The following is a 24,064-nucleotide window of genomic DNA, read 5'->3' on the forward strand; positions in this document are numbered from 1 at the left end:
AGCAAATTTTTCAGGTTAAATTTGTTATAAATCTTTTTTCTGGGTACTACAGCACTGATTATTCCCAGTGAATCTTTAACTACTGTACTGCAAGCTTTGTAACATTTTCTGTATATTGCAGTAAAAAGTCATAAAGTAGAGCATAAATGAAATTTGTATACAACAACAATTTTCACATGACTGCCATTGTGAAAAAGAATCTTAACATTTTGATAAGTATTGCTCGATGCTAAAAACACTTTCTATTTTGGTGGCACTGGCCAATTGTCTGACAAAATAGCTAGCCTTTGAAGCAAGAACTAAATGTTTTGTATCATGTACTACATTTTGCAGACTTGCAATAGAGTTTTTATGTTGAGTCAAAGACATGAATTTATCTCATATTCCAAAATGTTCATTAATATGCAAAGAAATAATAGGCGGTGAAAAATCAACTTATGAGGCTGAAAGTGAGAAAATAATGCAGGGGGGATTTGAGCAGTCTTGAGTGCACTAGGACTAAATTTTAATTTTAAGGTAAATGTGATTTGGTTGTCAACAATTATATGAAAATTATACTTTTATTGACCTGTTGAGCATCATTTTATTAGTTGAGCAACATCATTTGACAAAATCAAAGCAAGTTTGTTTCAAAATGTATAAATCATGAAAGAGCTTATTTTGATAAGAAATTCTGTAAATTACAGTTACATTTAAGGAAATATTCATATATTGTTACTGTGAATGTAATCGTTTCAATTATATAACCACAGCTGTTTTACACACACCTGTATCAAATGGAAAGAGTCACACAGCACATCCACAGTTTTTCTTTCCTTCAGGCGCTTTTATTATAGTGTCATTTGGGGATTTGTGTTGTTTCTACACAGCCATGATCATTTACAATGAGTTTGACACAAACAAAACCAGAACAAAACTAAAGAGTAGAGAAAATGAGTGCTTCACTTATCCACTAAACTGAAAGTGCTTTTGAGGGATCCCATGAAACTAGTTCATCTTTAGCTTTGGGCTTTCAAACAGTAGAGAATTATAAACCTTTTCAATCCTGCAGTAACCTAACCTGAAGCAACCTGTGTTAAGGTGCTCAAGGGCACAGTGATCATGAAGGACGAATGGTATCATCTTCTCCATGTAGGACTTAACATGTAATGCAATCGGAAACCATGAATAAAGAAAATATTTCACAGTGAATTAGTGTATATACATGGAACGTTATTTTACCAAAGATGTATGTGTAATGTGTTTGAATTAATTGATACATTTGCTAAAAAGAAACAAAAAAATGTGAATTTGGTTTCCACCAACATTCAGTTAAATTGTCATTGCTGGACACCACCTCTAACAAGACGTTCATTCCTGTTTTTATTACACTAATATGGCGACTATCCACTTTACGAACCATTGATTTCCATTAACATTATGAGAATATGCTGTCTGTTACTTCATCTTGATTGTTGCCAGTCAATGTGTTTAACAATATCAATTAACATAGTTTGGTGCTATTAAAATAATTGATCATAAACTTAAAAAGAAGATAATGTCAGGCATGGGAAGGCTCTTTACAAAGTGAAATATGTTTTATAACAACAGCATTTCATTGTTTAAACTTAAGCTTAACTTTAAAATGAAACATTTTGAAAGTCTTCACTCCACTGGTGTGGAGGACATGAAAAAGGGGATGCGAGGACAGAGAAGTAAGAGAATGAGGGCTACAACTATTGATCAAACAAAATCACGAAGACAACACAAAAGAAGTGGGTTTCATAAACCTGGCAGAGCTCATGAAGTTAATGTCACTCTCTTACATACGATCAAAATATTCACAACTTTAGTTTTCTATTGAAATGATAATGATACAAAGAGAAGTACACTTTATTTAAATAAAAACATAAACGGTAGAATCTGTGAGTGAACATTATGCGATCTCTTTGATAAATATTATTTAAAGAAAATATTTAAAAGAAACAGACTAAATAACATGTGCCTGGCACTGGAAGCAGCTGATTCTTTTTCTTATTGCATTTGGATGAAAAAGTGCAGTAGTCATGCAAAATGCATAGCTTCTAAACTTTATAAATACGTCCTATCTTATTTGCTCTTGATTTAAATGGCTATTTTTACATCTGGAAATGATGTTAGTGCTCTAAGCTCTGAATATGCACACCATGAAAAGCAGCTAGAACAACCAGCAGCAGTAGATGTGTCCTACAGCAAATGCATGGTTTGGTTTTATAAAAAAGAACTTTACATAGGTGTTCAACATCCACAGAAACTGTCCTGTCTGTGATGTGTAAAGCCCACTGACCACAATAACCAGGCTGTGGCTGAACTGCTCAGTGTTTATGTCAATAACCAGAGAAACCTTCATGTGTCTGTGTTTTCAGAGCATGCTGGAGGACTGTTTCTGTATTTTCGTCATCTTAAACCATCTATACACACTAGATTGTTACATCAAAGAATCCCGATGCATTTTCCGAATGTTACAAACCAACAGATTGCTTCTATACCTGCTGTCGTCTTTACGTGTCAGATGACTCGCTATTAAAGAAGTGCAGCCATTCTTTTGCTGTTTTTAGGGCTTTGATTATATTTTTTGGTTGTTTAACAGTGTTTCTAGTTTGCAAAAACACATTATATTCCACATATTTCAAATGAAAAGTCGGAATAGTGACATCATTTACCCGGGAGGTAAAGGACTGTAGTCTTATTCTAGCCGTTCTCTGTAGTCCTTGAAACGCGAATTCTGTTAAAGACAGTATATCGCTTGGCATTGAACTTTGAGCTTTATCATTTTGCAGATATTGTTCTAACAGCAACATTAAACACTAGCTAAAGTTTGAAAATTGGCATCACGGGGAATGGTCCCTTTAAATAACAGATCTGAACATAAGATAGTAGATAGTACATAACATAACGTTTTCATTGTATACAAATATAACAATATCGTTTTACTTTGGCTTATAGAAGGTATGCTCTTAAAAACACATAGATAGCTTAGACTTCATCATTCTCCTCTGTAACATAATATCCACTGGACATACTCGAACACAGTAAAGCCTGTCTTTGTCTCAACTTGTGTACGCTTTCCAAAGTATAAACAGATTTTCATTATTAGATTCCTGGTCCTTTAGTGGTGAAATGCATTAAGAATGCACAGACATATGGTGTATGTTGCTGTAGCAGCGGTGAGATGGTTTGAATCATGATGACCGTAACCAGCCCTGAGACACAATGTGTGTCATTCTGACAAAAATGTCCTCATGGATGCTATCTGATGTTTGTCACAAGCATGTTTGCTAAAGAAGCCAAGGCCATTTGATGCAAACTGACCTTTCAACTTGTGCAAGCGCTGCGTACAGTACTATACAAGAACACAGTTGTACTTAGTAGTATTAGCTGTTTCTAAGCAATTACCTTCATACTAAATGTTCATGAAGTGATGTTTTCTTCAAAAGTGAAGGTTTTTGTGCATTTCTTTAGATTATCTTGCATTAACTTGACTAGCAAACTCGCTATGATCTAACACTTAAGGGCTTATTCTGCCAATAATCATTAATGAGCCGAAATTACAACTTTTAGATCTTCTCATAGCTTCCTGTTACGTTACAGAGGCACTTCAGTTGGCCTACGCACATTCTGTCAGAGCATACATACTGTATAGATTGAATGGTCAATGATCTCTAGCCTGTCCTGTTTGAACCCTGTCAAAAAGCACCTGATATCAGATACGCTGTAAAAAACAAGGGAAAGAAAATAAATATATACATTACCATAAAGGCAAACCATAAATAAAAGAACACATTTGTAACTCAGTCCTCAGTTGTCACCACCCCATCACTTCGAGATATCTCTGTAGTTTGTTATTTGTTATTCATTTGGACTTTCCTCCTGTATCTCGGGCAGGTTCTTTCTGTCCTTGCGCAGGGTGTCAGTGAGGGGCCGGGAGGAGCTGGGGGACTCCAGCTGTTTGGGCTCATTAGTGTGATAACTGCCTTTATACCTGTATAGGTAGATGTAGAGGCCGTACAGGATCAGGAAGAGTAGCATCAGAGACACAGTCACGATTACTGTGGGGTGAGAAAGAGAGAAGCACAATCATCAGAGACCTGCAGGTAAAATATTATATAAATGTCACAATACAATCAATTAATATGGCAAACAGTTCTTTGCCAGCATTGGCTACCATAGGAGGAAAAATGGCTTTATACATTTCTTTTTTCTGTTAAACCCAAAAGAAGATATTCTGAAGACTGAGGGAAAGCAAGCCGTTCTGGAGCACTTTTGATTACCCTTATAATTTTTCCTACTATAGTAGTCAATGGTGGCGAAGAGCTGTTTGGTTATAAGTGTTCTTCCAAATATCTTTCTCTGAACAAAGAAATGTATACAGATTTGGAACAACATTTAGGTGAGTAAATAACGTCAGACATTTCATTTTGGGGTAAACCGTCTGTTTAATACAGTATTGTGGGGTATATATTGCATCTGAACTATGAAGCCCTATTCGGACGGGACTATAGTTTGACCGGAAGAGCTTCAAGAAATTTGTGTTTCTCCGACCTGCTCTGTGATTTTCAACCCGTACGAATCTACAAAGTCCAAAGCAAATTATCTACTGTTTTTCACCGAACTCAATGCTCCTCTGCGAAATCGAATCCCGTCCGTATGCGAATGTCTGTGATGACTATATCTTCTCAAACCGCATTTCTTTACATGTTTTGGTCAACGTGAACTGCTGCCAGCACTTACTAAAGAGAGCATACTTCCTGCATCCAATTCATTCAATCATTCCTTTTGAATAGATTATTAACACGTGAAACTGTATTGACATGAACTAACACTGAAAAACAAAATTGTTCATTGTTAGTTCATGTTAGCTAATGCATTTGCTACTGTTAACAAAAAGCACCTTATTGTAAAGTGTTACCAATAATCATGTTTACTTCATTTCTGCAGGTTTATTTTAAGCAGGCTGCCGTTGTTGTTTCATATGACTATAAGCAATGCAATTATCCAGAGCATGTGATCTTCTGCGACGCCCAAGCGTACGAAACCGTTACTCCCACCTCTGTTATAACATATAGATCGAGTCCTGTCCGAATCTGTACAAAAAAGTCACAGATGCGGTCTGAGAACAGTGTTACTAGTCCTGTCCGAATAGGGCTTAAGATGTCTGCAAATGATAAAAATCATAATTCATAACAAACATGTTGCTGGGGAATTCACAGACACACATAAAGTGAGACATTCAAGGTCTGTTCAAACACACGCACGACCTTTAATGTCTCTCACCCACTGGCAAAGAGGATTACATGTCTCTGTATGTCTCTGAATGTTTTTGTGTGCAGGACAAACAAGACTTATTTTTAACTGTCTCGAAAAAGAAAAGAATAAGTAAGGATATTGATAAACCTTCTAATGGTAATGAATCATTTTGTTTTTGTGATAACAATCCAAACAGAATATAACATAAGATCAACAGATTTGTCAAGAAAATGCCAGCTTGAGTGCATGCCCTGAAAAAAGTGAAAAGCACTAATAGTTATATCCTAAAGTTATATCCGACAGAAATAATTATTTTTGGTAACAACGGCAGGTTTTGACAGTGTTTTTCATTCTATGACCGATTAAACTGTAGATGATCGTGGGTCTTGTATATAGTTTATATTCCAATGTAACATTCTGAATATTCACTAATCCTGTGCTCTGCAAATTAAGAGGATTTCAAAACTAGATTTTAGCATCACAAATACAGAAAACATCAGTATTAAACAGTAGTACAAGATCAGCAGACTCTGTTGCCATGTTTAAAAAACGCCTGAAAACGCTTCTCTTCCGTCAACATGTAGCTGATTGATTTTAACCTCTAATTCTTTTCCGTCTTCTTAAAAAACGAATTAGCTTTGTATACTGTGCTAGGCTTTAATGGACTAGTTTTGATGCACTTATGCATTTTGTTGCATATGTTGTCATAATTGCTTCCAATGTTTCCTCATCTGTAAGTCGCTTTGGATAAAAGCGTCTGCTAAATGACTAAATATAAATGTAGTAATATAACAGTAGGAATATGAGTGGGAGACAATAACTGTGTAACATGGTAAAAGAGTAATGTTTTGTCATCTACTAGATGCCTGATGAACGTCATGAGACCATAACGTTGGCACCGGTATACTTATTAAATTAACCTCTTTGCAAGCACTTGTGGTGTGCGTGATTTCTTTCCTTTTTTGCTTATATTTGGACCTGTTGGTCTTTTTTCCTAAGCACCTATCCAATAACTACAGGTGGGCGAGGTTGACTTTTAATTATCATCTACCAGATAAAATTATAAAAGGAATAATAATAGTGATTTTGGCTTTAACCATACTTACTGTCAATGGGCTTTTTATCACTTTAATTGAGAGAACCGTGGAGAGCTGACAGGAGCATACAGCTTATTTCACACAAAGCTGATAGTCATGGTCATCGACCTCTGGAGCCACAGAATCATTCACAACAAAACAATAAAGTGAGTGTTATATTTAACTTACATGTCATCCAGGGCGGTGTCACATCATCGTGAATATAATAAAAGACTGAAAAAAGACAAATACAATCTTATTTAGACATGAAGAACAATTGCCATCACTTCAAAGTCAACTGATTTTATTTGTTTAAACAAGTTCTCTAAACTAAAATACTGGCACTAATAACTTGCTCTAAAGGTAATAATGATGGGGTCCAGTTTGCCTAAACTCACCCAGGCTGTTCAAATATAGCAATCTTAATATGACTAGTAATGACGTCTTACATATCCCGGTGAACCATGGGTCATCCTCCCAGGGGACGTATCCTAAAACTGGAGGAAATGCCCCACAATTAGACTCTACTACATAGCCTTGAGTGGTGACGGGTGGGTTTGTCACATTGGGTCTGAAATAAGCCTTCAGCGGGGCAAAGATGTTGTATCGGACCCCTGATATACAGCCCGTGAAACCAGGACTGTTGTGCCTCTGAATCTCATAGTCTACACCTCCCACCTCTGTGAAGACAAGACCAAACAACAAAAATAAGATTATATGCCGAAATATGTTTAATTAAAGATTATGATTCTCTTACCCATGACTCTGCCCAAAAATATGGATTTCGGTGAGTCAAATCTGGGGATCTCTCCTGGTATTAACCTCTCAATCCATGGATCCATATAATCCACCTATGCAGAAATATACACTGGTTTTTTACACAAATGATGACTGAATATCACGTTCTGTTGTGCTAGTGATGCAATCACATTGTACCTGTGTCCATACAGTGTAGTTGTGTCGGGTGATATTGACAAAATGAGGAAAGCCGTCAGCCATGTTTCTGTCAGTCAACTTAAATTTATAGTTTATTATGCCGAGACGGTATCTCAATGATAGTGTACCTGCAAAAAATGCATGTGATACTTTAATATAATGCACATTCCTTCCCAAAAGATCAACGGTCTTAGCAAATGTATTAATGTTCAGAAAGCTTAACCTGAAGTATGTGTCTATTTTGTATGCTATTGTGTGTGTACCATCTTTCTTGAGCAGGACAGCGATGTAATCATTGCCGAATGAGCTGATATACAGCAGCACAGCTGGGAACTGTGTTGTGCTGAAGCTGAACTCGATGTCATCGGTTGTCGTGTTGTAGCCGAGCATGAAGTGGTGCCAGTGTGGCTCGATCCAGTAATGTGCCCACCACGCATCGAACGAAATCGGCTCTTTCCGGATGTCGTAGCGTAGCCACGCCCCGACGTCAAAGAATGCCCCGATATCTGAAAGTATGGAATAAAAGTATATTTAGAAAAAATATTTATATATATATCATTTTCGTATATGATTTTATTTAACTGAATTAAGATTGATAAGGCCTGGGGACGCTGACAATAATACGTTTATTACAGGTGCTATTAGTATACTTTTAAACAAAAATTATTTCATACTTTAAACTCAATACAAGTATACGAGTATAAATTCAGTCTACTTTGATCTACTCAGAAATATACATCAAATTACACTGTAGGTATACTTCTATACTGACAGAAAAAAATCACTTTATATCTGGTCTATACATGTACTCAGTCTTATGATCGCAAGAGACTCACCTAAATGACAGTAATAGCCATCAAAGGCTGTGTTATTGCAGTCGCAGGTGTACGCCGCATACCCATCAATGCACTGGCCTCCATTTCGACACGGTATGGAAGCGTTCAGACACGCTCCAGTGCAGTTCCTACGTATTCCTATCCTCTCATCAACCTTCCCCTCCAGATCCACAGGGACCCCGTTCATCCGCAAGCCCCGTAAACATCCCAAGAAGGGCCGCAAGGTGTGATTGGCCGCACCTGAACGCAGATGCACGGTATGTTGTATAAAGCACTGTTTTTATATCAAATCTATTTTGATATCAAATCTATCTAGATCTACAGAACTTACCAACAAGCAGAGGTTGTGTGAACTTCATGGTGATGTAGGTCTGGCCTGGAAACTTGTGTATGGCCGGGGGATGGAAATCCACTTTGAGACGTGCCATTTTCACATTGATTTCAGCCTCCACGTAGTGCCATTCATTATCGTTGAGAGGTTTGGGAGAGCGCAGGGTCACGTTTCGAATCCCGTCACCCACCATGAAAATGAAAACCACCTCGGTTGTGGCTGTGAGAGGGGGAGAGGAAATGAAGGAGAAACTTTATTTCCCAAGTGTCAACGCCACGGCATCATGTTTCAATGCAATTGGACACTCACAGTTAAGTTCTATTCGTATGAAATTGCGGAGGTGGTCGTCTGAGTTTTCCACAAACACTCCGTTGGTACGGTAGGTCCTGAAGTGAAACGTTATGTCAGCACTACTACCGGGTTTGAAGGTGGGGAACGTCAGATATTGAGGCTTGGAGATTGCTATGGTGTTCCAGATACTCCCTAAGAGAATATTGGTGTTAGTTTATACTATGGCTTTATACTTTTGATGACATTTGATCTTTAGCACAGCTGTTACTCACTGTCTCCATTGCAGTACAGTGCTCCCACACTATATCGGGCCTCTGAACCAGTTCGGTTTGTGTCACCTATGATAATCCTCCTGATGGGCAGATGGTCTCGAAATGACAGATATCCTTTATCTGAATGCCTAATGAAACAGAAAATTTGGGTCAATGAGCATTTAACTTTAGTTCTGTAAGGGGGGCTTTCATAAGACATCACACTGTGTTTATTAATAAAGTGTTTATTTTATACATTGTATTTCAATAGATTTTTGATAATATACTATCAAACAGAAAACACTTGAAAGGCATTATTAGATTCAATTTAGAGTTTCTCTCTCTACATCTCACCATTGGCGGTAGTCGGCATCACAGTTGCACCAGTATTTGGAGTCAGTGCAGGTTTGATTGACAGCACATCCACATTTTCCACTCTCAGGGAAAGCCCCGCCCCAGTATTCATGACTCTCGTTATTTCGACCAATCCAGTAAGTGTACGGCCTTCCATCTTCCAACATTACCCCAAAAATACAAAAAAGACAATTAACTGGGTAATGCAGTCAGATCGGTAAAATATTTTTGCTCTTTTATGGTCAAATCAGACACTTACGTGGAGTATTGAGTAGGCGGGACTTGTAGCATGAGAACTCAATCCACTGTTCGCAGTATAGCGAGGTGTTTGCTAAGGCAGTGACTTCATCCCACGATGCATTTACATACTGGAAGTCTCCTATATATGGTCGATCCACAGTGGAGCCGCTTACCTTGGTGCTCTTCATGCGGTTGTGCTCGATAACCGTCCATGATTTTTGCACTAAAAAATGACATGATTGTCATTTGTGAAATTCGCTTTAAGTCTGTTTTTAACAATTGAAATTCATTTATACTTACACATGTTGCAGTAGACTGTGAAAGGCTTTAGTGGTCCACTCAGATCTGGATCTATGGTATAGTTTCCTGACCAGTATTTCCCATTCAGTCTGTAAGCCTCGCATGACTCTCTGTACACGGCTGGAATAGAGAGAGATTTAAATAGTGTTATTATCATATTTCGCCAACCATAATCAATAAAAGTCCAAGGACATTTCCTCAGTAAAGGACACTTACAGTTATGACAAACCTCTCCCTTATAGCCTGTGTTGTTACATACACACAGAAAGTCATTCCAGGACTGAATACACCTGCCTTCATGTTCACATGGATTTGGAGAGCACCTGGAGACATTCAATAATTCAACATATTATATTTGGTCCAGTTCTCTATGGGAAGATATCAAATTAATATTTTCTGCATGTGACATCAATATTAGGTTTATTAGGTCAGATAAATGTCAAGATCAAGCATCAAATGTTAATTGAATTTCTCTGGTTATTTTGTTATTGTGCACGTCTTACCATTTCGTCTACCGTTATAATTCCCTTTTGTAACGTCTTGTTGGTGAAATTCATTTATGAGTATTATGATCTAATTTATGTTTTTTCATTTCTATTTTCACAATAATTGGCATTATTCACACAACCCGCTGTACAGGTTAAACACTATAATCCACAAACACATTTGTTTTGGGATTTTACATTCACTATTGTTTTTACAATAAGCTAATGATGTACACCATAGATATAAAAACTAGATGCTGCATTAGCATATGTTTCTATGGGCCGCTATACGTAGGTCGTCTGCCATATTGGAACGGTGCGAGCCGGACTTTTTCGGGAATTTAAATCCTGTGGTTTTCACAGCCATGGCTGTGGCGCAATGTTGGGTCATTCCAGTCAACTGTGAGTGATGTCAGTGGACCGTTCCAAGATGGCGGTCACGTCTACGTGCTTGGAACGCTTGAATGTGGCATCTAGTTATATATATCTATGATGTACACTGTACATTTAGTTTTATGGTGTCTTTTTATGCAATCAAAAAATCTGTGTTTGAGAGTAAAACTAATTGAGGAGCTCACGAAGCATAAGAGAGGAGCGACAGGAGTGAGAGACGAGAGAGGACCGGGCCCGGACATTTGTTATGGTTTGTGTGTGTCGCCGGCAGTCGCCCGTAGTCCCCCGTGAGGGGGCTGCCGGCTTTGTTTATTTATGTTTGATATTTGTTAATTAAAAGTTATGTTTGCGGGTTCCCACCTCCTTCCTTCCCTTTTATGGAACTTAGTTACAACTTTATTCCCCCATGTAAACAAAAACTCACTTTGCATTTTCACATTTTCATTACAACATTATTTAGTATAAGGTGTTTTCTATCTGCCCCAACAATTTCAGGCTTTTCCTTGTAGTATTTGGTCTTTTCAGCTTCAGCTGTCTTCAGTTTTAGACATGCACACACACCTATCTGTAATTCCACAGGTACCCATTAGGACTTCAGCATATCTGCCCCATTTTCTCTGCAGCATGATTTCTACATCCACAGGCTCATCATCTATAAAGATCTGCTGCATGCAGCCGTGGAAGCGAGACAGCTTTGTGACACAGCGAACCGTGTTATTGGTCTTAGGACAACCTGCAACAGATATCATACATTCATGGTTTCATTACCTACTTTTCAGCTTTGAAACGACTAGTATATTCTCATGTAGGAGTGAACATGATGCATTAAACACTATATATTTTACAAACAGGAATGATGACTCATCAGTATTCATTATCAGAAATCATTTTCTTTCACTTACCCCCAAAGAAGTAGCGGTCTCCTGTACGGACCATAAAAGGGTTGGTGATCTTCAGCGGTGAACTCTCATCTTCATCTATTGTGATGGACAGTAAGTTGTCTTTGGCAGCCAGGTCCACTGTGTGCCAGAAGCCGTCATTCAGACGATACCCTGAAAAAGAACAAGGAGAAATCTGGGACTGTGGACAAAGAGCAATGTTCAAGAGCTAGCACACATGAAGAGAAAAGTGTAAAAAAGTAATAATATTATGGACACTAATTCTAAATGATACCTGCAGCAAAGCGTAATCTTTTGTTTCCAGGCTGCATGATAGTGACGTTGACCTGTCCTTCACTGAGCCCCAGCTCCAAAGAGCCTAAATCATCAGCAAACCTGGTGAACATCAGCAGGCCTGTGTAGTCCCAGGAGCGGAACTTAAACTTTACCGCCAAACGGTTCTTCCGAAAGAACCCGGGGAGCTGCAGGTAGTTGTTGGGCCCCGCAAAGGTCATGGGCTTCCAGAGGAGGTCCCGGCAGTTAAAATGCATCGTTTTCTGGAGAACCGGACATTTTTTGAGGAAAACAGAAGGATGACAATCATATGAAAGCAATTTCCAATACAATACATATCTTATGTTAAATTCTCTCTTATTGTAAGTCAATTTGGAAAAAAGCGTCTGCTAAATGCGATTTATCTTATAGAAAACTTTCATAAAAAAATACAACATGTTCTTTTTTTATTTTTGGGAAAATGTCACATACCTTTTTAGGAGCCAGTCGGATTTCAGGCTCCTTGTACTGAGTCATTTTGATGATATTGATTCCATTGATGAAGACATTCTCCATGCACCCACGAAAGTTTACCTTACCAGGGAGGTGAGGCAAATCTTTCTCAATCACCCCACCAACATAAATCTGAAGAGTAAATGGATAATTATCAAATTTAGGGTATTATATATTGTGAAAAATCCTAATGAATCATAACTTTCTTGAGAACATGTTTTATACTTTTAATTACTCCATATTTAAGTCTGAAGTGCATCATAAAAAAAGTACTTTTTGATCTCCTTAATCAATATACAGACTTTATGCAACGAGAATATTTTTTACATATTAAATGTCAATATATTTAATCATTTAATGTACGTGTATAGACTGTTTCATTGCATATACATGCCGGTTAACCGGAAGTTAACTTCCGGTCTGTGTTTGCTTATAATATAAAAAATATTAATTGTACTAAATTAAATGAAAACTACTCAAACGTTAATGATTCTTTGCGGAGGTCAACCTGAGGTTAAGTTTCGGACTCTTACATAATGTTTGTTTATGTATTATTAAAAATATGATTTTTTATGTTGTACAATGCTAAAATACATTGGAAAATACATAGGGATTGCTGCTTTTCATATATTTAAAACTATAGACACTTCGGTCAAACACATGGGAATCTTTTTTTATATACAGTATTGGCTTATGTTTTTCAGTGTATTCCCATATATTGTTTTGTAAGGGGAGACAAACCTTAAAAATAGTGGCTTTGTGACACTTTTCAAATTAAGGCACAAATAAGATTTTCACCTAGTTAAGAAATGTGTAATTTAATAACTGTAATAAAATGTCAAGTAGTTGAACCTGTTTGTCCAGATCCAGGTATTGGTACTCTCCATTGAGGATTGCAGTCTCAGTCTCACTATCCAGGGTGAAATTCACCTCGCGACCGTAGCGCTTGATGGTGACATAGTGCCAGTGTTGAGTGTCCAACAGGTTTCCCAGTCTCATTGTGGTCATGCCATTGGTGTTATGGACTGTGCTGCTCCCTTAGGTAAGAATACACATCACCATAAGATTTGGTCCTGATTTCCATCTTAGTTCTTAATATTTGTTAAGAAATGTTCTCAAAATGTATCAAAAACATATCAAGAAATCATGATCTGTATACTTGTGGTTCATGTGCAGTTGTGTAATGTTTACCCAGGCTGATGTGTAAGTACAGCCGTCCAGTCTTCAGCTCTAGACTGATGGAGTCTCCCTGCAGCCCTTCACTGTGCAGGAGAATGCCGTCCTTCTCCAGGGTCTTAAAGTTGAAAGCATAATGGTCTTGAAGTGTTCTCATCCGGCCCCTTGGGAACGAGTACGCCGCCATGTCATTTCCCTCAAAATTCATCACATATGAGTCTGTGCAGGGTAAATGTCAGGAAGATGGAAAGGATTGTCAGAGATTGCCTTGGGAAATTGTATTTACCTTAAAATGTAAACATGAAATACAAAAGCTCCTGTATGCAACAAACAATCTGTCTTTCCTTTAACAAACTTGTCCAAAAACAGTCCAAACATGCTGGAGTTTCTCAGTTTACCGTAAGGGCAGCCGTAGACTTCCAGTCGAAGGCCAATCTTGCCTCCATTTTCAGTGTTCCATCCCATGGGATAGATACGCAGATGTTTGGCAGTGAACGCATAATGAAAGACGTTCCTCTTTACCTGGTAGTAATTCCAGTTGCCAGGCAACGTCTAAGAGAAAAAGCATCAGATATTTAAACACTTTTAACAACACTTAAATCATCAACAGCCACATCTTTCTGATAAGCACATTACCAAACACAGCCCACGACTTTCCGGGCTGTCATAAAAATTCAAGGCAGACAAATACAGACAATGTTTACCATGTTGCCTCCTTTCATGACATACGGCGTCCATGTGTCGGGTCTGTCTCCATACAGCAACATGTATTTGGTCATCCAGTCGTAGGAGTTGAAGGTACCCTGAGTAGCGATTGCCACGATACGATACTTTGTCCAGAAGTCTATCTGCATCCATGGCTGTCTGTCATGAGGGGAAGGAGACCAGCCACTGCTCCCTATATCATCACATACGTACATGTTTGAGGAAGTGAAGGAATAAAATATGCATGTATATTTGACATGCCCATTAGCAAATATTTAATTGTACATAATGCTATCAAGAAACCTTTTATAAATAATGGCTAAAAAATAATGTACATCAAAGATGTTTACGACACTTCGATATCATTGTACTGCGTTCACCTACCGTACAGTTTGGCAAAGTGTGCAGAGTAAAGAAAGTTATATCTGGTTGATGCATGGAAAGCGGAGGAATAGAGCGGAGACACCAGCGGATCTAAGCATGGCCCTGGACAAAATAGAGATTTGCAGATTAATCCTATTGGATTTATGCCCAAAACACAATACAAAAATGAATTTGGCTATGTTATTAATGGAAAAGCTAATGGTTCATAATTTGACAAGTGATGGTTTCTATTGTTTTGTTCAACAGGGAGAGTGAGACATAAAGAAATGCTTTGTGGCGTGTCCAGCTGAGGGAAATAAACTGTAGTTATTACTAAAAACAAAACCACTGGACTGAATGTGGCATGTAATTGACCATGAACTCTTATTCAGTAGCAAAGCAAATCATATTTACACCTTTATGCCTACTTTATACTTACCAAACAAATGTTATCAAACACAGCTGACCTCTAAAATCCTACATTGTTACAGTTTGGGTATACTTGAAATGAACTAATAAAAATGTCAGATTACATGTAGGGTGTGTTGAAAATCTAATTTGCAATCCACATGTACTCACTAAGAAACAGAAATTAAGGTAGGACTAATATAAGACAAAATATTAAAATCTCAATTGTGTTATTTTTCACTCTTTTAACATGTTTTAAGACCGGAAGTGCAACTCTGTGTTTAAAAGCAGACACACGCTGTATATAGGATGATCTTCGCAAAATGTCTGATGATTTCGATATTGAGGGAGACTTGCACTTTTTTGCCCAACCGAATGCTCGTGTGAACGTGCACCGTAGACTTGAAAGACAGGAGAGAATATATTGATTAAAGTTGTTATTTTGGTTTATTTTTCGCACATGAAGTATTCTCTTCGCACAAAAAAAATCAATTGAGTCACTATGAGCTGATGGACCAATTTAATGATGTCTTTAATACTTTTCTGGTATTATAACCATGATGTCTATGAGGAGGAGTGGAAGTCTCTCGGATGTCCTTATCTTTATTTGTGTTCGGAAGACGCCAGGTGGTCTTAAATGATGATGGACGTCATGTGGGTGAGTAAAAAATGACACAATTTTGATTTTGAGAATAACTTTATACCGAGGCCTATCTACCGAGTCTATGCTCAGCTGTTTCATTTGTCATTCTGGTACACAAATCCCTGCTTCAATTAGACCTGGCAACATTTCAGTCTTATCTAAACAGCAGCGTCAGATAAACGCACTTCAATCTCAGAGCTCTAATAAAACCATCTGCACAAATAGCATCGCATATATCCTCATACTGTAGCACATCCAGCACACCTCACTATCTACAGCAGAGGATGAGGAACTATCAATGTGTATACAGACAACCAGGGAAACAAGGAGACAGATGTGGGCAGAGATAATTATCCTCTTAATTAGAACCAATAAGAGAGATGGTATAGTACACACCCACTTTAACTGTTTTCAAGAGCATTAGAACAGTAGATCAATTTTTGGTTATTTTTGCAGATGGTAATAGATGTCAAAACCAAATTAGATCAATCTAATCGAACAGGAAAGTACCAGTTGTGAAAGCATCACATATAAAAGTGTCTGTATTTGGGGGTTGTGTACATTATTAAAATGTACTCATTTAAATGCAAGACTGCTAGTTGCTGTGTGCACGGTGTTAAGTAAGGGATAATGTACAGGCCGGTTGTTATCGCAGAAATGAGCTCAGACAGTGTGATCAGGACCCAATGCAAAGCGGAGCCCCACTGAAGGGGCTTATTTCGCTATAACAGCCGGCTGCTTGCACATTATGTCCCTTATTACACGGCTACTTGCCACATGACAAAAAAACTGGACATGAAATATGAATGGAAATTTTTTAGCTCTTTTTTACCGTTTACTTTTGGTTTTAAGGTAAGAAACGATGTTCAAATGTCACGAACAGGCAATTTGGTTTAATCATTTGTTAATATAATGGCATATATGTTACTAAAATATATATTTATATGACTTAATTTGTCAAAAAAGGATCCAAATGATTTTTGAGAGGATGTTATCTGTGAATAAAGAACCTGCAAATGTCGCTACTGGTCAATCAGAATCAAGCATCCCATTGAGCCGTGTAATAAGAGGATATTATCATGTCCTGCAGAAATCACAAAGAGACTGCAGGGCTCAGACTGCTCAGATTTTCAGGCAGTATTAGTATTCAAAGCACTGCAACTGCAGTGAGAGAACAGAGAGAGAGAGATGACAGAGCACTGCATGACTCATCTAGTTTATACCCAAGTGATTTTACTCCGGGATCTGATTGAGGACAGAGAGAAAACCCCCTGTGATCTATAAGCCTCTGACTAGCCAGATCATCATGCCATGAACCCGTAAGAAATTAACTGTGTCCTGTGGTAGTAAGTATTTCTCTATTCCGGCCTGATATTATGAGGAAGGTGCCAGTCTGCCGTCTCATGACTCAGTTACAGAAATAAATGATATTGACCTTGCAGGTCTAATATGGTATGTGTGTGTGCAGGTGAGGAAAAACATAATTGATCCCCTGCTGATTTTGTAAGTTTGCCTGCTTACAAAGAAATGAAGGGTCTATCATTTTATGGTAGGTTAATTTTAACTGAAAAAAGACAGAATTGATTTGCATTTCAGTCAGTGAAATAAGTATTTGATACCCTACCGAGCAGCAAGAATTTTGGCTCCACATATGTGCCTATATGGACCACAGATTAGTCCTGTAAAATCAGCTTGTTATGTATATAAAAGATGCCTGCCAACAGAATCTGTATCTTCCATTTCAACCTCTTCACCACCAGGGTCAAACACCAAATAGGTTTCAAATGATGTCGGACAAGATTGTAGACCTGCACAAACCTTGAATAGACTACTGAGAGAAACTTGGTGAGAATTACAAATAACAATAATAGAAAATAACTATAAATTGCCCTTGGTCTGGATCTCCCTGCAAGATTTCCCCAATGGGGTAAAGATGATCATGGGAAAGGTTAAAGATCAGCCCAGAACTCCACGGAAGAAGCTTGTTAATGAGTTCAAGACGGTTGGGACCAGAGTTAACAAACAAATCGTTGTTAACACGCTATGCAACAATAGATTGAAAACCATGAAGAACCTGCAAGGTCCTCCTGCCCAAGAAAGCCCGCCTGGCTTCACCTTATTGAGGGGCTGCGGGACGGGCCCATGTACCGTAAAATCTTGGGCAAGAACCTCCTCTCCTTAACTTGATCACTGAAGATGGGTTGTGGATGTTGCCGAGCAAAAAAACATATTGCCGAGACAACCAAAGAGTAGCACATTGCTAAAGGGAAATCAATAATTTCAACCACCACGCTAATTACAAAATCATATAAAATATCAAACTTTCAAAGCAGTTAATGCTAGCTGGATATTCAAGATTGTTGGAAGTCTGTCATATTTGGACATTTATTAAACAAAATGGATATTAAATTGTGATTTATATTGCAAATCAAAAACTAAGTTTCAAGATGAATGATTCTATTTATTTCGAACTAACTCATCAGATTAAGGTGTTGTTCTAATTCTTTTAATAAATTCCTTAGATAGAATATATTGCAATAAATCCCACTCTGTATCATTAGATGTTAGATTTCTCAACACATTTCTGTGATGTATCATTAAACATATGATTAAATCACAATGAACATTTTCCCATGTACCAAGTGTTGGTCCAAATTTAGCTGAGGCTCCATATCTTCCCATAAATGACAGCACAATATTTTATTCACATTTGGGAAATAAATGAATCTACTAAATGTGACCCAGACTCATCCATCTTTGTTTCATATCGTGTCGCAGGGGTTATTGTCTATGACTGTGCTCTAAATTGAGGTTTGCAGCACCATGTTTGTGATTTCGGAGATCATTGATTTTCACCCTGTGCTATTCTTTCCCCTGGAAAAGAAGCATTATGGTTACTAAAGCTCTCAGTGCAGAAGTGCTGCAGGTTAAGATGGGAAAGTAATAACACATCCACATCCACAGACACCAACATAGACAAATGCAGAGCTTGTAATATGTTACCTCAATGGCAGTTGCATGGCTGATGAGTTAGACATGATCAGAAATCTGCCATGTTTGCTCAAAGTCAAAGGAGTCGAAGGAAACCTCAGCAGCCACATCACCCATTGAAAGCATAGTTTATTTCTGTCATCATCATTCTCCCTCATATTGTTCAAGACCTGTATAACTCTTTCATCTTGGGAACACAAAATGATATATTTTGAGAAATGTCTAAGTGGATTTGTGTCCACATTATGGAAGTCAATGGGATACAATATTGTCTGATTACCAATCTTTTCCAAATATAATCTTTTGTTTTCTTCAGAAAGAAAAGTCATAGGTCTGCAATGACAAGGGGGTGAGTAAATGATGAAAGAAAAGTAATTTTGGGGTGTATTTTAAAGCTCATTCTTTAAAGCTTCTACCTCATTCCCTATCCTGATCTCTTAAAAACAAGTCGTGTTGCAATGTGAAATCCATTTCACTCTCCTGTGATGTGATATTATTGCCTCTTGCTTTCTTTCCGCCTCTCTCACTTGCTCTCTTTCTCTCCTTACCTCTAATGCCCTTGGAATATTTCTATTTAAAAGCAAGGGAGAGCAGCAACAAATGCGAACCAGCCTGATGCACGCTATTGAAAAAGCATGCTCTCTCTCACTCTCGCTCTTCCTTCTAACACATATTTCTTTACAGGCACTCCCCCATGTATCTGCAGGCTGACACAGCACTTCTGCTATAGGAGAAGTGAACACATCACGTGAGCTGTGTCAATGGGAGAAGGCACTGCATTAGGCATGGATCTTGACTGATGATTTGAATAATATTGGGCAGGATAAAGGTGTGTTTAGCATTTTAGCATGGCCAGCTGAAGACAAAGGTGGCACGTTGGTATGAATTATTTAGAACAGGACTGGCTGCACTGTAGGTAGAGGCTTTGAAACTACAGTTCTGTCACAAACTGAAAATATAAACACACTCCTTTTACACTTTGAGGGAAGTGGATCTAACACACATCCATGCATTTAAACATACATATTCACAGATGACATCATTTTACCCTGCCATCCTCTTTCATTCCAAGCAGATGACCTAAAATCTTGTCAAATCATTTATGGTGGGGTAGAGGGCATCATTTTTTCCATCCCGATTTGCTGACACTGACACGCAAAAGGTATCTGGAAGAATGCTTGTTCTTGGCCACCATTGACTACCACAGTAGAAAAAAAATGCTTTATAAATGTTCTTGTTCTGTTGAACACAAAATAAGATATCTTGAAGAATCTAGGAAAGCAAAAAGTTGTAGGGCACTTTTGACTACATGAACATCTCGAGGGTGAATAAATGATGACAGAATTTTTATTTTGAGGTGAACTGTCCCTTTAACATGCAATACATCTAACTCTCATTCAAATACCAATAGGGAAAAGCCATGAAACCCGATTCAAAGATTACAAAGGATTACATTATTCACTAAAGCTCAGACAAACGTCATTTTAATGCAGCAAGTCCTCACAAGCCAGTTCACAAAGTCACAACCTACATCATGTGTCATTACAAGATGGTCTATGGAAACAGAATAGCTAACTCATTCAAAACTCACGTGATGACAAAGACCATTTGGCGAATTGCTTCATACAGTTCGTGCGCGCGCACACATTATAAGACCATTTTGATATGATTGCACACAATCGCATTTCAATGTTTAGTTAAAACCGTCAGAATTTCATTACCCATACCCAAATACTAGTCCTCCATGACTTTTTGAATAATGTATTTGCGTGCGAATTCGCATGCAGTGCTTCTACGTCATGTTAATTGTAATGCGTCCACCCTCTCCGCATCAGGGTGGCCCACAAGCCTAACTTTATATAATTAAATACACCCAATATAAACTTTCTATACGCTGCCTATATGGCTTTGACGATCATGCAAAAATTTCAAAAATAGGATTTCAACAATCTGACGAGTGTCCTTTCCGCGTGTCCCTTGCGCCGGGAGGTGCGCAAGACGCACCTTGCCATGCAGAAACTTGCCCATGTGGGCGCGCGGAAGCACTGCAATGCAGAAAGAGCCCGTCTGACACAGGGAGAGTCGCGAGCTCGGACTTATGACTACATCGATGATCGATGCTTTATTTTCACAACAGCAAAGACCTCTAGACTAAACATTCAAAACAAAGATTCGCCAAAATATGAACAGATCCGTTTTACATCAAATGTCATTACGATTTAGAACAGCAAAGGCGCACGTATCGTAACTGAATACATATACAAATTACGTCTTTGCTTTAACGATGCCATTGCGCTGGCAGGAGCAATAGTCACATATGACAAAAAAATAAATACTGATTTCTGTGCCTGCAGTTTCACTTACGTGTCGAGCAATCCTGAAAGGAGAGAAAGAGTAAAAGGCATGGGCCAAGAATTTTGATATCCATCCTCTGCGGAAAACGGAGTCGCTCTCGGCCACCCGCTTAGATGAATAAAAAATGTTATCCTCTCCGCGTCACCGGACAGTACAACATCGTTTAGCCGTCTTTCGGCCAACTTTAACACGCGCGGCTCCAACTCTCTCGGCCGGGATGGCGATGCACTTGCTACCGAGAGGCGGGCGCGCGCGCGATAGAGTGGTGCTGATGCTGCGCTTTGGCGGGAGCGCGCATACTTTCATTAAACCCAAATCCTCAGAATTTGAACGTTTTTAATCTGTATTTTATAAATACGCTAGCACCGTCTGAAATGTTACAGAGGATAAGGGGTGTTGCACGGTTTGGGTATACAGTCGACAGCCACGACTTTTGTGTCCTGGTTTGTGGGGAGGGAGGAGGGACAGCATGAGAGGAGAAAAAAACTTTTGGACTAGGGCAGTTCGCCCTGGCTCAGTATGCAGTGCTGCAGAAAAGAGACACAACTTTATGTTCCTCTATTTATATCATTATTGAAATGAGATAGCAGAGTGCATCGTCCATGGGATCAGGATAAGAAACAAGAGACGAAACAAAGTCTGCATTTCCGGGGCCTATACCCTCCCGCAAGACAGGTTTCTCCCTGAAGCATACAATCATAGTGCGCTTGTGGGTGCAGTTAATACAAGGTGGGGGGGGGGGGGGCGGATTTGTGTTGGAAGAGGCTGTCTGTTTATAAATCTGTGATATAAAAAGGCTTTGGGATTAAGAAGTGGGTTTGTAGGGCAGCCGCAGAAGAGTGGGGTGGAAGCCTGGACATATTCATGGCCAGAAAGGGATTTGTAATGTTTTAAATCAAATAAAGCTGTAGTTTGGTCAAACTCCCTCCCCCAACGATAAATCTATGCAGTACACATCGATTCTCACTCATGATTATGAATAGGGTAGAAATCTGCAATGTTGGGGGTTCAGACACACACATAATCCTCTGATGCAGGACACAATCCTATATCACAATTGAAGGAAATGTAAACATTATTTTCAAAGCAACAGTTAAAGTTATAACAGAAAATAAATTTAGACTTATTCCAGGCAAAACCTTTAACCCTCTGTTGATTTCTTTCCCCTCAATTCTCTCAATCATGCACACAAATTCACACAATCTATTTTGATAATCCTAACCATCTGCTTCCAGTTGTCAATTTGTCATAGGGATGCTACTGTTATGCTTCACTACGGTGATGCATGACATCCTGAGACTATACATGAAATCTTATTCAAGGTTACCTACTGGTTGTAAAAAATGAGTAATCCCTATACTAAAGAAGACTGTGAAAAATGTTTATGTCTATCTTGGAAAACTAAACTCTGAAAAAAAATCTTTCCCAAGTAGAATTCCTAATTAATAATGTTGTTGTTTGATCAGTAAATCAATTAAGACCTTTAACACGCAGTGTTATTGACAACTGTCCTATCTGCATCCAAGTCTTGATTTCTCTGTATACAGTATAAAACAATACAGTCGACCACTAGATGGCAGTCGTAAGTCATAACATAAGGCAAAGGTTAACCTCAAAAGATATCCAAGGACTGTACTTGTCAAATATTCAAGATTTCCATAAAATCTGCAGCTCTTGCTCTCTCTGTATCCCTGACCTCTCCATAAAGAGGAAATAACACTGTAAGCTAAATGACATAATGAGGAACAGAGCATTGTCTCTTAAACTCAACATGTGAGGGGAAATGTCACGTTGAATCACACAGGCACACCGTTTGGTTTGCTTTGTTTGTCATGTGTCCCGTTTACCGCCATGCAAAAAAAAATCTATCTAGTTTTTTAATACCAGGCTGTAAATTACCTTTGGGTGAGAAAGGAAACCACTGACCTTCTCAGATGCTTTTGTTCAGGCTTAACAGTCATGCCAATAGATAATGGGAACTATAAATTCAAATCTAAATCTACACACTTCCTCTTCCCCATTATTAAGCATTTCTCTGGCTTTTACACATTTGTAAACGTTGAAAATGTAATATTTTTTATTCACTTTACTTTACTTTTTTTAAGTTTATCATATGGGTTTGAAACAATAGGAAGGTAAACACATTTTTAAAGTTTTTCGTCAACTATACACATTGCTTTGCTGCAATGAGTATGCCCTATTGTTCTATTGTCCCCCTTTCCTAAACACTTTTTTTAATCTGATGTCAATTTACCTATCTATGTACAGTAGGCATGAATTGTCCATATGGGTGTTTTAATTTCTCTCACCATTTACCAACATTTGTTACACTTCTCCCAGAATCATTCTCTAAACATTCCCAAGACAGTTTGCTGATGTTGCCTGATCTCTCCGAGCTAAGATTCTTTATGTTGAATGGTGTGTTTTTATGTATGGTGTGTTTAATAATGTGTCACCATTACTAAACATAAATCAAGTCTTTGTAGATGTGTAGATCTGAAACATCCAGAGAGATCAAGACCAGATCAAGTTCTGGCTTAAGATTCTAAAGTTCATAAACATTTACGTGACTGGAATTTATGCACGTCAAACAAGTCCTTTGACTCTCAAACCCTTCAGCTGTCCTTCTGCCCAACAGGGGCAAACAGACAATGGGTTACCTGAAGCCTCTACGTGGCTCACCATCCACTGACAGGACAGCTGCTAAAACAAGATGACTGTGGAGAAGTTTATTGGGCAAATAAACAAATAAATACTCTGACCGCAATGGCGGGCCACCTGCCTGCCGCCATCCGCCATCCACCACAGAGCGAGAAGCCAGTCAGTATTAGACAATTTTTAGCTGGAATGTCCAACTAAAAAAGAAAAAACACAACTGCTTCCTCCTAAATGTCTGAATTTCCTTTCAAAGTGACATATCATTTAATAGGCAAGTAACAATCGTATTTTTTTGTGATTTCAGACATGGAGGAGGTTAGCGTGCAAGTCTGCTAGCTCTGTC

At 38.4% G+C, this 24,064-nt stretch overlaps 1 protein-coding gene across 1 annotated transcript; it reads right to left on the reverse strand.

Moving 5' to 3' along the window:
* Positions 1-814: 814 nt before the first annotated feature.
* cntnap1 (contactin associated protein 1) lies at positions 815-21,136 on the reverse strand (the record flags this gene model as incomplete). Its single annotated transcript, XM_079456250.1, has 24 exons — positions 815-4,067; positions 6,531-6,575; positions 6,791-7,021; positions 7,099-7,192; positions 7,278-7,405; positions 7,541-7,783; positions 8,114-8,353; positions 8,445-8,663; positions 8,754-8,927; positions 9,008-9,135; positions 9,341-9,497; positions 9,600-9,803; positions 9,881-10,000; positions 10,097-10,203; positions 11,320-11,491; positions 11,661-11,810; positions 11,932-12,193; positions 12,402-12,554; positions 13,275-13,459; positions 13,614-13,817; positions 13,997-14,150; positions 14,303-14,496; positions 14,688-14,789; positions 21,073-21,136. 24 exons carry the CDS (start codon positions 21,134-21,136, stop codon positions 3,868-3,870), a joined length of 3,930 nt encoding a protein of 1,309 aa, XP_079312376.1. The 3' UTR covers positions 815-3,867.
* Positions 21,137-24,064: the final 2,928 nt, after the last annotated feature.

This window comes from Barbatula barbatula (assembly GCF_947034865.1).
Source record: "Barbatula barbatula genome assembly, chromosome: 5".
Lineage (NCBI taxonomy): Eukaryota > Metazoa > Chordata > Actinopteri > Cypriniformes > Nemacheilidae > Barbatula > Barbatula barbatula.